Source organism: Salvia hispanica, chromosome 4 (genome assembly GCF_023119035.1).
Source record: "Salvia hispanica cultivar TCC Black 2014 chromosome 4, UniMelb_Shisp_WGS_1.0, whole genome shotgun sequence".
NCBI lineage: Eukaryota > Viridiplantae > Streptophyta > Magnoliopsida > Lamiales > Lamiaceae > Salvia > Salvia hispanica.
In genome coordinates, this window is record NC_062968.1 from 1740557 (window position 1) to 1754238 (window position 13682).

General features: G+C 39.4%; 2 protein-coding genes across 2 annotated transcripts; both read right to left on the reverse strand.

Moving 5' to 3' along the window:
* Positions 1–543: 543 nt before the first annotated feature.
* LOC125185624 (1,8-cineole synthase, chloroplastic-like) lies at positions 544–2954 on the reverse strand. The gene is made up of 7 exons (XM_048082181.1): positions 2808–2954; positions 2358–2598; positions 1910–2276; positions 1619–1837; positions 1407–1545; positions 1073–1321; positions 544–953 (listed from the first exon to the last, which is right to left on the reverse strand). Exons 1-7 carry the CDS (start codon positions 2952–2954, stop codon positions 654–656), a joined length of 1662 nt encoding a protein of 553 aa, XP_047938138.1. The 3' UTR covers positions 544–653.
* A 2147-nt stretch (positions 2955–5101) lies between these two features.
* LOC125185630 lies at positions 5102–13436 on the reverse strand. The gene is made up of 4 exons (XM_048082188.1): positions 12180–13436; positions 10874–11708; positions 6596–7884; positions 5102–6127 (listed from the first exon to the last, which is right to left on the reverse strand). The coding sequence occupies exons 1-4, from the start codon at positions 13421–13423 to the stop codon at positions 5284–5286; spliced, it is 4212 nt and encodes a 1403-aa protein (XP_047938145.1). The 5' UTR covers positions 13424–13436; the 3' UTR covers positions 5102–5283.
* Between the last annotated feature and the right edge of the window lie 246 nt (positions 13437–13682).

A 13682-nucleotide genomic window follows, 5' to 3' on the forward strand; every position in this document is an offset into this window, starting at 1 on the left:
ATAAGTTTGAGTTCTTTATCTACCAGTCCACTCATTCTCCGTACGTTTCTGCTTCATCTGCATCAGAAAATTAAGTGAAAAGAAATGTGTTGACTTTTACTAAAAAGGAAAATGACTCCACTACTATACTATGTAACGTATCAAAATAGCAAAATGACTCCACTATTTGGAATGAAAGGAATAGTACTACTAAATAGGACCAATAGTCTATCACAAAGCGTTACCACCAAGTTGTTTGCATAGGGAGCAAAGCACGCTAAATTTTGGGAGGAAAGTTTTGTAAGAGGTAGAATGTGACAACCGAGCTTTTACTCTGACTCAATATTTTACAACTAGTGTGATGACATAACAAACATATTGACATGTAAGAAAATGTTAGTAATATAAATTTTATTTCATTTTAACAAATGCATTTAGAATATTGTTACAATCCTCATAATATTGCTTCTAATTTGATACAATATGTTTTGTGAAAAAATAATTTAAATTGAGAATTCAAAACCGGATCAAATTTAACAATAATGTAACATTATCGATCTTACCATTGAATATGGCTTAATACACAACAAAATTATATCAAAATAAAATTATACTAGCATTATATATTTTCCTTCTTATTGATTGTTCAAGACAGAAGAGTGTTCGCATGCATATCAGATCTTTGATTCATAAGGTTCGAATAGCAATCTTCTGAGCTGTTTGTTAACCAATGAGTGTTGCATTCCAAATCCATCAGATTCCTTCTGGTATATATGCTGTGCCGTTCTAGCAAGATTAGCACAAACTTCTACGAAACATGTGGAAAATGGAGATTCCATCATTTCCTTATTCATCGTCTTCCATGTCTGCTCTATGAGTGATCGAACATGCTCTCGCGCCTCTTGTTCCGAAGCATTGTTCTCGTTCATGTAACACTGCACTGATTTTGGCACGTCGCCTCTCTCCACCTCATCCTAGGGTTAACAACACCCAAACTAATTAGCCTAAAAAGTTTAGAAGTTTTTATTTAATGAATGTAAGGCATGCACAATTAATTTAAAAGTCTAATTAATGCATTTATCACGCCGCGTACCAGCGATGTTCCCATATCGTCAGCTAGCCTTGTAATCGTACACGATGCACGAATAATATCATGGTATTTGTGCGCGCTCTCAGCAGCCTCCTCCTCAATCGAATCCGTTAGCAAGAAAAAAAGGTGGGATAGAATGGGGACACCTCCTATTGATATCCAAGCATTGTTGATGTATTCTTCCAAGCTAGGTTTATATCCTTTGTGGTACCAATTAGCCTCTTTAAAATACCTCTCAACCAAATCTAACCACTGCCAAAAATTTCATTGGCATTTCCCTAATTAAAGAATACACATAATGTTCCAAGTAAATGGTACACAAGTTTTTAAGTGTTACCGTTTTCCGTAGAAATGGGATGGAGTTGAAGCCTTTATCCTTGAGAGTAAAGTAAGCCATCTCATTCACAAAGTTATATAGTGCAAGATAACACATTTTCATATAAGGAGGAAGTTTGTCAATTGATTCAATATCCCATCTGGCCAAAATTTACACAAAATTAACATATAGTACTATAGTTGATAAAATTGTATAATTATTATTGTACTAACCTTCGAATAGCATCTGTGAATAGTTGGAGCTCTTCAAGAGTGCCATAAACATCATAGATATCGTCTATAGCTGTAATAAGAGCCAATATTTTAGTGATCGTTATCCTCTCGAATCCATGTTCACGACGTTCAACGACTCCAATGGTCCAATAGTAGCATTCCACTAATCTATCTCTTATGAAGGGAAGCTCTTGAGCAAGTCCAGTACTCTCCCACCACCTATCATCAAGAATAAGTACTATTATTTCAATCAAGAAAATGAATTCATTGTCACTATATTATATATTTCACCTAGATGTCTCCTTGAGTTCTTCTAGAAATTGTGCTTGAACATTGTTTATGTCGAACATGGCTAGCTCTAGCACATCTGGATTCATGTCCGGCCTCCTTCTGTAAGCATCGATGAAGGATTTCGCGTTTGGCATTTGAACCATCCAATGAGAAGGGAACTCAAATGCAGCTTCTACTGATGATAAGAGATGAATGTCATCAATTTCATGATCAACTACTCTTTTATGCAGAGATTTAGCAGCAAATTCTCTAGCAATTTCTAGCGTTTCTTCTCCATGTGTTGCTAGAAACGAAGCTTCGTAGAGTTGTAACAATCCTTTGGTATCGAAATCAGTAGCCTTGTCATTCTTGAAACAATCAAACACTTCTGCATACATTTTTCGTTGGATTAGTTTCACCATTAATGAAAAACATTATTAATAAACTAAGTAAAAAGAAAGGTAGAGACCTTGAGAGATGGTGAAGCCATATTGTCTGAGGAGTCTGAATCTGAGAGATTTTGAGTACAAATCTCTTTCATGATCTTTGTTTAAATATTTTGCCTTCAATATTTGATCGATTTCGTGTCGAAAATGACAAGATATGCCCAGCCTCCGAAGGTCATCGATCAGCTCCAAACGTTGGTCCTTTAGCAGCAGCATCTTCACCTGCTCAATCGGAGTTCCTACCATTTCTTGCTGCCTCTCTTCCTGTAATAATAGAATTCAATTTTGCATTAAAATCTGCATCGTTAACCATCGTCACTATATTGGTAGTGGACAGAACAATTTTTAAACTATTAAAATAAAATTAAATATAACATATATATACTGCATAATACTAAATGTGACCTAAAATGATCACGAATAATGTTCACATAAGGTATGTAACGTTGCATATTTTTATACAATATCTTTACCTCATACTCAGTGTTTAGCGCTTGAATGTAGCGGAAATCCCAAATGGAAGGAGGGTAGCCACCGGATCGTCGTCCCGTTTGGATGCAACGAAGACGATGATCACTTAATGCAGGAAGTCGACGAGCGATGAAAGTGACACGTGGCATTTTATAACACATAATAATACTGGTGTGTGTGTATTTACAAAGATGGTTTATTGGCTTCTGAATTGCCATATTCATCATCAATTCCAACTCCACTCTAATTTGTTGCTTTGATTTTCTTCACTGTGGTTTATATAAAGGTAGTGGGTGGAGAGTTGGGAGTCATGTTATAGATATTTGACATATATTCGGTCGGATAGCTATTTTTATCAAACTTGGTAATTGGTATTAAAATTGGTATACATGTGATCATCAAAATTGTTAGGCTAAAAAACCAGATATTTGGCATATTTCTATTTTAATTACTTCCTCTGTCTCCCATTAATCCGTCTCCCATTAATTGTACACTTTTGCCATTTTCGTCCGTCCCCCATTAATTGTCTTTCACTTTTACCATAAATGGTAAGTATACCCCACATTTCACTAACTTATTCCACTAACATTTTATTATAAAACTAATAAATAAAAGTGAGACTCATATTCCACTAACATTTTAACCTACTTTCCTTTACATTTCTTAAAATCCGTGCCGAAACTAAAGTGGACAATTAATGGGAGACGAGGGAGTAACTTGTAAATGTAGCTTCCACCAATTATAAGTGAGATGCATCTATCTGTCTCGTTTCTGTCTAGAAAATTCTCATATTTGTATATTGCAATTTAATGCTATAAAATATAGCTGCAGGGATTAGATTTACTAAGGTTCATTAAGAACCGAGAACACGTTGTGTTCGTGTATATTGTGTGTAGTGTATGTATACAGTGTGCAGCATGTGTATTGTATGTTGTATAGACTATATGATCAACACAAATTATAGGAAAATTATCATTTTAAAATTTCGAACATACAAAATAAACACAACCATCGAGCGAAAACCTCTGACAATTTATTTTGGTGAGTATTAATCGTATATATCTATAGCATTGTACTTTATCCATTCCCTAATAAGAATATAAGTTTTTGGGAAAAAGTACAGGTTTTATGCGAAATTTGAAAAGTAAAAGAGAAAATAATTGAATAGTATTAATAGAAATTAGTAGACTCATTATTAGTAGTGTAATGTGTGGTAAAAAATTTCTTAAAATTCAAATAGACTATTTTAGTGAACAAACTAATATGGTAAAAGGAAGCTGTTTTTTTTTTTTTTCACAATGACAGACTATTTTAGTGAACGAACCAATATGGTAAAGGGAAACTATTTGTTTTTTGAACACAATGGGAAGATGGGTACAACTTTATCTTCAAAACTATTAGTAGTACTATGATAAATGACAATGTGATACTCACTAAATCTTAGTATTCCAAAATTTAACTTCCAGTGTCTAGGAACTGGCCTTTTACTCACCAAAATAATGTATAACATCATTTAGTCGTTCGTGTCGTCAGATAATAATGTTTTTGTCATTATTCATCAACGTCGAATTCATTGTTGGACAATATAATCGAGAATTTTTTAAGTTCGTGATTTGTTATTAAAATTTTAAAAGGTACCCCTCTGTTCCACAGTCCCACCTCAAATCATCATTCATATTTGTTTTTGGTCATTCTAACTTCTAACTAAAGTGCTGTATTTCTTTTTTTTTTTTTTAAATTATGCTTTATTTTTTTTTGGTAAAGAAAACAGGCTAAGCCTGAAAAATTATGCTTTTTTAATACTCTTACTTTGTTCGTATACCATTACTTTATTTAACCATTTAAACAACATATCCTAAAATCTCATGTCCAGAAAAAGCATCTTACTTGAAGCAGAACAGCAAGAGCATGTCATAAACTTAAACTGAATAAAATTTCGTGATTTTACATACATTTATTCCTACAGATTTCGAACATTTTTTATTATAAAACCGATGTTGTATCAATATCGGACTGGTCATTCCAGATTAAATTGGTCCAAATTACCAAATTAATCTTGTCAGTAATGGGAAAATTCTTCTTTACATATAAGCCGCCCAGCTAAACACCAGACAGTCCAGCCCAACAAAATGTGAACAACTCAACATTGGATATTGGGCCACAAAAGCCCATGGTTTATGGATGTCCGTTTAAGCTAGCTAGGTATTGGACTTATTGAACACTTCTGCAATCATATCATTTGATTATATGTTATGTAGTGATTATAATGTGAGTACGTGAATATGACACCATTCCAACATACTAAGATTGTTAACATCTCAAAGAATAAAAAAAATAAATGATTTAGTGTTTAGGTTTAGGACCAAAAAGTCCCTAAATACAAAATAATCAAAACTCATAATCTTCAAACGAACTGAGAATCTCATGACACAAAGACCACACCCCTTTAACCGATCGACTCACGGTCGAATTATCACCTCATCTCGAATGCAATAGCGCCGCAGAAGCGGAAACAGAAGCACCAGAAGAAGAAGTGGCGGAAGAGCCATAACTATAACCCGAAGACGAATAAGTCGCATCAGACGCATAAATCAAAGAAGCAACACTAGATGGCGGCGGCGGGGCACCATAGGTAGGCACCGGCATTTTGGGCGGCAATTGTGGTGGAGCCTCCCCTTCGAACCCTAGAACCCGCACCACCTCCTTCATTGACGGTCGGAGCCCGTCATCCGGATGCGCGCACCACAACCCCACCACCATCAACCTCTCCATCTCCCTCTCATCATAACCTCCACACTCCTCCAAACTCACATCCGCCACCTCTAACGGCCGCCCCGTCCCGTACAACTCCCACACCCACTCCACTGTCCTCACCTGCCCCGATATAGGTCGCCTCCCTGTCGAAATCTCCAGCGCCACTATCCCGAAACTGTACACATCTGACTCCTTGCTCGCCCTTCCCGTCATCACGCACTCGGGCGCCATGTAGCCCATCGTGCCGGCTATGATCGTCGTCTGCGACCCCTTGTCATGGTCGATGAGCCTAGCCAGCCCGAAGTCGCCTAGCTTAGCATTAAAGGCCGAGTCGAGCATGACGTTACTCGACTTGATGTCTCGGTGGACCACGCACTGCTCCCACTCCTCGTGCAGGTACAGTAGCGCCGCCGCGAGCCCCCTTGCAATCTTGAACCGCGTCTCCCAGTTCAAAGGGGGATATTTTTTGTTGAAGAGGTGAGAGTCTAAGCTGCCATTTGGTTGGAGTTCATACACCAGAAGGAGCTCACGCCTCTCGTGGCACCAGCCTATGAGTTGTACGAGGTTCCTGTTGTACAAAACGACATTTTTTAGTGATTCTACTCAAATACTCCCTCTGTCCTTAAAAAATAGATTAGATATTTTCATGTTGAGCCGTCCCCCAAAATTAGACAAAGTCTAAATAAGGAAAGTTTTGATCAAACACACACAACTAATAATGTGGACCCACAATCCATTAACACTACTTCCACTATCTTTTTCTCCTTCTCTTTTTCTTTTTTCTATCTCTCCTTCTTTACCAGTTCTACATTACAACCCGTGACATATACAACTTTGTCAATTTTTAGAGGATGGAGAGAGTTTTTTTTAATTTGCATTCTTTTTTTTTTCTTTACCTTATTATAATTAATCAATGTTGTTTTGAACATTATTAAAAGATGTCAGTTTGAAAAAATTGAGAAAATTAGAAATTGAAAAACAACTAAATTCATCGCTTCTGATTATAGACAACACGATCGGTTTATGTTTATTATACCTGTGGCGTAGCCGGCTGATGATCTTCACTTCCGACGCGTACTCCTTAGCTCCTTGCTTTGAGTTCTTGGAAACCCGCTTCACCGCCACATACGAGTCCAGATTCTTCAAGAAGCCTCGGAAGACTCCGCCAAATCCGCCCTCACCCAGCTTGCTTTCCTCCGCAAAATTACCCGTGGCGGCCGCAAGCTCTCCGTAGGAGAATCTTCTAGGCCCACTCCCCTTCTCAAAATCCATCTCCATAGCCGAAACTTCCCCGTCCTCCTCATCCTCATCCTCATCCTCATCCTCATCCTGCAAATCCCCATTTCTCCCTCCTCTTTTCCTTCTCCATACCCAGTATCCCACCAAAACCAACCCAACCACCACCGCAGATAATAAACCCGCAATCAACCCGACCGGTTTGCTACCCGGTTCGGGGCCAGGGCCGGTTACATTATTACGTGGCGTATCCGCGATTTTCAGGTCCAGAGTGGAATTGAAACTCCATGATTTAACATTGTTTTTCTGAAAACAACTTCCCGTAGCCGCGGAGAATCCGATCTCGACAAACTCCGGTAGAAAATCCCGGAGGTCGACAGTGTGCTCTATACTCGAAACCCGAGCCGTCCGATTCACAAACTCCGTAAAATTCACCACAAACGTCTTAGAAGAAGACCTGTAACTAATCCAAGCCTCACTCACCCTCCCCTCCGTCAGATTATTCCTCCACGCCGCCGACTCGGCCGAGATCAGCGACCGGACATCGATCCCCACGTGCGGGAACACCGGGTCCCAGTGGTTCGTAAACGTGTCAAACTCAACCGCCACGAACGCGTCCACGGACACGTTCGCGGTGGCGTTGTGGAACGCGAGGCCGAGGCCGGCGCCGGAGGAGTTCGCCGGAATCGTGGAATTGACCGGAGAGAGGAAGAAGGCGAGCCCGTCGGCGGCGCAGTTGGGGTTTTCGGCCCTGATGACGAAGGAGAAGTAGGTGTCGAAGTCGGTCAAGTTGCCGGTGGCCTTGTCCCAGAGGTGCAGGGAATCAGCGTAGGTGGCGCGGCCGGTGCCGAGGGCGCTGAGGCGGCTGCTCTCGTCGGTGGTGACCTGGAGGCCTTCGCGGGAGATGTAGGCGTCGCCTTCGAGCATGATCTGGCGGTTGGAGTGCTCGGGGGCGATGGCGGAGAGGTTGAACGACAGCGGCGAAGATAAAGTGGTTGTGATGAGAAGTAGGAAATAGAGTGAATGGTTGATCATCTTCATCGTTGAAATTGAAGCAGCCATGGATGGATGTTGAAACCTCTGGTTTTGTTAGTTAGTTTGGCATTTATTTGGAGTAATTTAATGTGCAACGCGCCAAATGGAGCCCAAAATGTAATATATTATTCATCTAACATATTATTTTTTGAGTTATTTAAGCGAGTAGTAGTTGGATTAATAAGCTTGTTAAGTCTTTTTCTAGTTTGACTTAGTCTTAAAAATGTAGAATTAATACTCCATGCTTCCCCCAAATATTATCACTTTGACATGGCATGAATTTTAAAAAATGTAATGAAAACTGAGTTGAAAAAGTTAGTGGGATGTGAATCTTATTTTTATATATTAGTTTTATAATAAAATGTGAGTAGGAATGAATTAGTGGAATATGAGGTCCACTACCAAATATGGAAAATTTTGTGGGACGGACGGAAATGGAAAAATGGGACAAATTTTCAGGGAAGGGAGTATTTATTAAAGATATATCGAATTTTCTGTTTGGTATATTTTGTCGGGAGATTTCGGTACTGTAGAAATATAAATTTTCATATATTGCGGCATATTTAAAGTTTGAAATACACTGTAATTTAGCGTGCACCATGTATATACATTATTTTTGGTCTGACTGTAAATATCAAATATATCTAAATATGTATTTTCACTATACCGTACCAAAATCTAGTACCGTATATCATTGATATTTAAATTTATCATATCGAAAATTCGATATAATGATATATCAAAAATTTTGATAAAATGAGATATCGTCTGCACTCATACCAAATTTTTAGCACCAAATTATTTCACCTAGCAATTAAAGTTATATGGAATGTTTTCTATAGAGAAAATAAAAGTGTATACGATGAATATAAATCTGTGGAAAAGAATAAAGTGAATGAATGGTCTTTTGATTCCAATTCCTCTCACATTCCTGATGTGGCCCAGCTGCCTACCTACCTCAATTGAATATTTAACCCGGGGTCTTCGTCTCCAACAATCAATATAGTAAGAGTAGTATTTTTTTCTTTTCATTATTAAATACTTACAACTGTATCATTATGTTCATCACTTAGTTAAAATAGCAAATTTAAGTGGGATCAAAAGATCGACTAAGTAAAGGTAAACTAGTGTAATGTAAAGAGATTCCACAAAGAGATGGGGGACTCTTGGACTTTGCGGACAACGATATATTTTGTTTATCGCCATTTTACTTGCTTGAAAGTGTTTGTTGTACTGAAGTCGATGTACGACTATAGGCTTGTCTCATGTTGTTTGAACTTATGGCGTGTTGTTGCATTTCTCTTGCGTTTTCTGTTTTTATGTTATTTGATTGTGCTTATGATTAAACTTAGTTGTTGTTGTGTTTGTGATTTTTGTTTATTTGTATGTTAGATGATTCGTTGCTGATTTTTGTTGGACATGACTTGAGACTTGTTATCTAGGAGGCTCGAGCATTTTCTATTGCATCGAAAAAAAAGGAAAGAGTGAAACGATGATATATACCATCTTCACTTATTTATAATTTTGGTTAACTAAATTAAACTTAGCAGGATTCCCTATATTTATCTAATTTGTTTTCCAAATTAAATAATGCCCAGCTACTAAAAGACCAAATAAACCTAAGGCCCAGGTTATAAATTTCTATGGCTTAACTTAATTCACTTAAGAAGCAATAAATTTCTTTGATTTTTATTTTTTAATATTGCATCAAATATAACATGTATCATTAGCTTATTGTTAGTTTATAGCCGGAGAAGACTCGTTATACATAAATCCAGCCTTAAGGAATCTAATTTAAGTGCTTTATTAAGCTAGTCAAATTTCAATATATTCAAGTAAACTTTCGTCTCGATAACACCAACATTAAGTTGTTCCTTAATCATATTGTTAATTATTCTCTCACTACTAATTAAAATAGTCCGATACTTTGATCCCTATCGAACTAGGGTGTTTTAGTTCAACCAATTATATCGCAGCACTAATCATAGATCGAGTGCAAATATATATGTCATGTATATAATCCCTCGACACAACAACAAATTCATTTTTTATTAAAATTTTTTTTTTGCTATAAACACCTTCACGGTGGAGGGTAAAATTCAATTTTTATAGACATAAAATTACCAGAATTTATAGTACAAAGAAAAGCTACAGGTTTATTACAAAATTTGAAAAGTAAGAGAAAAAATGATGAAGATTAAATGAAATAATATTAGTAGACATTAGTAGACTCATTATAAGTAGAGTAATGTATGGTAAAAAATTTCTAAAAATTCAAATATTAGCGAACGAACCAATTTGGTAAAGGAAACTATTTTTGGTTTGAACTATGGGAAGATGGGTACAACTTTATCTTCAAAAGTATTAGTACAATAATAAATGACAATATATATCCTAAAATCTCATATTCAGATAAAGCATCTTACTTGAAGTGGAACAGAAAGAGCATGCGATAAACTTGAATTGGTTCAAATTTCGTGATTTTACATACATTCATTCCTACAGATTTCGAACATTTTTTATTATAAAAACAATTTTGTATCAATATTGGACTGGTATTTCAAGATTAAATTGGCCCAAATTACCAAATTAATCTTGTCAGTAATGGGCAAATTCTTCTTTACATTAAGCCGCCCAGCAAAACACCAGACAGTCCAGCCCAACAAAATGTGAACAACTCAACATTGGATATTGGGCCACAAAAGCCCATGGTTTATGGATGTCCGTTTAAAAGCTAGCTAGGTATTGGACTTATTGAACACTTCTGCAATCATATCATTTGATTATATGTTATGTAGTGTTAAATCAAAATACCTATTATAATGTGAGTACGTGAATATGACACCATTCCAACATAATAAGATTGCTTACGTCTCAAAGAATAAACAAAATAAATGATTTAGTGTTTAGGTTTAGGACCAAAAAGTCCCTAAATGCGAAATAATCAAAACTCATAATCTTCAAACGAACTGAGAATCTCATGACACAAAGACCACACCCCTTTAACCGATCGACTCACGGTCGAATTATCACCTCATCTCGAATGCAATAGTGCCACAGAAGCATCACCAGAAGCACCAGAAGAAGAAGTGGCAGTAGAGCCATGACTATAACCCGAAGACGAATAAGTTGCATTAGATGCATAAATCAAAGATGCAACACTAGATGGCGGAGGCGGAGCACCATAGGTAGGTACCGGCATTTTGGGCGGCAATTGAGGTGGCGACTCCCCTTCGAACCCTAGAAGCCGGACCACCTCCTTCATCGACGGGCGAAGCCCGTCATCCGGATGCGCGCACCACAACCCCACCACCATCAACCTCTCCATCTCCCGCTCATCATACCCTCCACACCCTTCCAAACTCACATCCGCAGCCTCCAACGGCCGCCCTGCCCCGTACAACTCCCACACCCACTCCACCGTCCTCACCTGACCCCATATCGGTCGCCTCCCCGTCGAAATCTCGAGCGCCACTATCCCGAAACTGTACACATCTGACTCCTTGCTCGCCCTTCCCGTCATCACGCACTCGGGCGCCATGTAGCCCATCGTGCCGGCTAGGATCGTCGTCTGCGACCCCTTATCGTGGTCGATGAGCCTAGCCAGCCCGAAGTCGCCTAGCTTAGCATTAAAGGCCGAGTCGAGCATGACGTTGCTCGACTTGATGTCTCGGTGGACCACGCACTGCTCCCACTCCTCGTGTAAGTACAGTAGCGCTGCCGCGAGCCCCCGTGCAATCTTGAACCGAGTCTCCCAGTTCAAAGGGGGATTTTTTTTGTTGAAGAGGTGAGAGTCTAAGCTGCCATTTGGTTGAAGTTCATACACCAGAAGGAGCTCACGCTTCTCGTGGCACCAGCCTATGAGTTGTACGAGGTTCCTGTTGTACAAAACGACATTTTTTAGTGATGCTACTCAAATACTCCCTCTGTCCCTAAAAAATAGACTAGTTGTTTCATTTTTAATCGTCCCCCAAAATTAGACAAAGTCTAAATAATAAAAGTTTTGATCAAACACACACCACTAATAATGTGGACCCACAATCCATTAACACTATTTCCACTACCTTTTTCTCCCTCTCTTTTCCTTTTTGTCTATTTCTTCTACTTTACCATTTCTACAATAAAACTCATGATATATACAACTTTGTCAATTTTTGAGGGACGGAGGAGTTTTTTTTTTTTTTTAATTCGCACTCTTTTTTTTTTTCTTGCCTTATTATAATTAATCAATGTTGTTTTGAACATTATTAAAAGATGTCAGTTTGGAAAAATTGAGAAAATTAGAAATTGAAAAACAACAAAATTCATCGCTTCAGATTACAGACAACACGATCGAGTTATGTTTATACCTGTGGCGTAGCCGGCTGATGATCTTCACTTCCGACGCGTACTCCTTTGCTCCTTGCTTCGAGTTCTTGGAAACCCGCTTCACCGCCACATACGAGTCCAGACTCTTCAAGAAGCCTCGGAAGACTCCGCCAAATCCGCCCTCACCTAGCTTGCTTTCCTCCGCAAAATTACCCGTTGCGGCCGCAAGTTCTCCGTAGGAGAATCTTCTAGGTCCACTCCCCTTTTGAAAATCCATCTCCATAGCCGAAACATCCCCGTCCTCATCCTCCCCATTTCTCCCTCCTCGTTTCCTTCTCCATAGCCAGTATCCCACCAAAACCAACCCAACCACCACCGCAGATAATAAACCCGCAATCAACCCGACCGGTTTTCCCGCCTGTTCGGGGTCAGGGCCGGGTTCATTACGTGGCGAAGGCGTATCCTCGGGGCCAGGGCTGGTGACATTACGTTCGATTTTCAGATCTAGAGTGGAACTGAAACTCCATGATTTGACATTGTTTGTCTGGAAGCAGGCTCCAGTCGCTGCAGAGAACCCGATTTCGACAAACTCCGGTAGAATAGTCCGGAGATCTACAGTGTATTCAATACTCGATAACCGAGGCGGCTGTACATTAAACTCATTAAAAGTGACTAGAAATTTCATGTTTGAAGAATTATAACTAATCCAAGCATCAGTTGTCTTCCCCTCCGTCAAATTGTTTCTCCACGGCGCATACACGGTGGAGTTCAGAGACCTTACGTCGATCCCCACGTGCTGGCCTTGCGGGTCGTCGAACTCAGAAGTAGAGAATGTGTCGAATTCGACCGCCACGAATGGGACTGGGGCCATTGGAGGAGCATGTGCGGCTGACCATGGGGCGAGGCCGAGGCCGGCGCCGGAGGAGTTCGCCGGAATCGTGGAATTGACCGGAGAGAGGAAGAAGGCGAGCCCGTCGGCGGCGCAGTTGGGGTCTTCGGCCCTGATGACGAAGGAGAAGTGGGTGTCGAAGTCGGTCAAGTTGCCGGTGGCCTTGTCCCAGAGGTGGAGGCGTTCGGCATAGGTGGCTCGGCCGGTTCCAAGGGCGCTGAGGCGGCTGCTCTCGTCGGTGGTGACCTGGAGGCCTTCTCGGGATATGTAGGCGTCGCCTTCGAGCATGATCTGGCGGTTGGAGAGGTTGGGGGCGATGGCGGAGAAGTTGAAGGACAGCGGTGAAGATAAAGTGGTTGTAATGAGAAGTAGGAAATAGAGTGAATGGTTGATCATCGTTGAAATTGAAGCTGCCATGGATGGATGGATTGAAACCTCTGGTTTTGTTAGTTAACATTTAATGTGCAACGCGCCAAATGGAGCCCAAAATTTAATCATGGAGGTTGATATATTATTCATCATCATATATTTATAAATTATTTTTTGATTTATTTATGTCGGTTGTAGTTGGATTAATTACTCTTTTTCTAGTTTGACTTGGTCTTGAAAATTTGGTATTTATTAAAGATATATCGAATTTTCAGTTTGGTATATT

Excerpts from the sequence above, each read along its gene's own strand:
- LOC125185624 (XM_048082181.1), bottom strand. The coding sequence starts at position 2,954 with ATGCCACGTGTCACTTTCATCGCTCGTCGACTTCCTGCATTAAGTGAT. Across the intron at positions 1,838-1,909 it reads GAACTCAAGGAGACATCTAG|GTGGTGGGAGAGTACTGGAC; the intron begins GTGAAATATATA and ends TCTTGATGATAG. Across the intron at positions 1,546-1,618 it reads TTCACAGATGCTATTCGAAG|ATGGGATATTGAATCAATTG; the intron begins GTTAGTACAATA and ends AATTTTGGCCAG.
- LOC125185630 (XM_048082188.1), bottom strand. The coding sequence starts at position 13,423 with ATGATCAACCATTCACTCTATTTCCTACTTCTCATTACAACCACTTTA. Across the intron at positions 7,885-10,873 it reads CTTCTGTGGCACTATTGCAT|CAAAACCAGAGGTTTCAACA; the intron begins TCGAGATGAGGT and ends CAAACTAACTAA. Across the intron at positions 6,128-6,595 it reads ATCAGCCGGCTACGCCACAG|GAACCTCGTACAACTCATAG; the intron begins GTATAATAAACA and ends TTTGTACAACAG.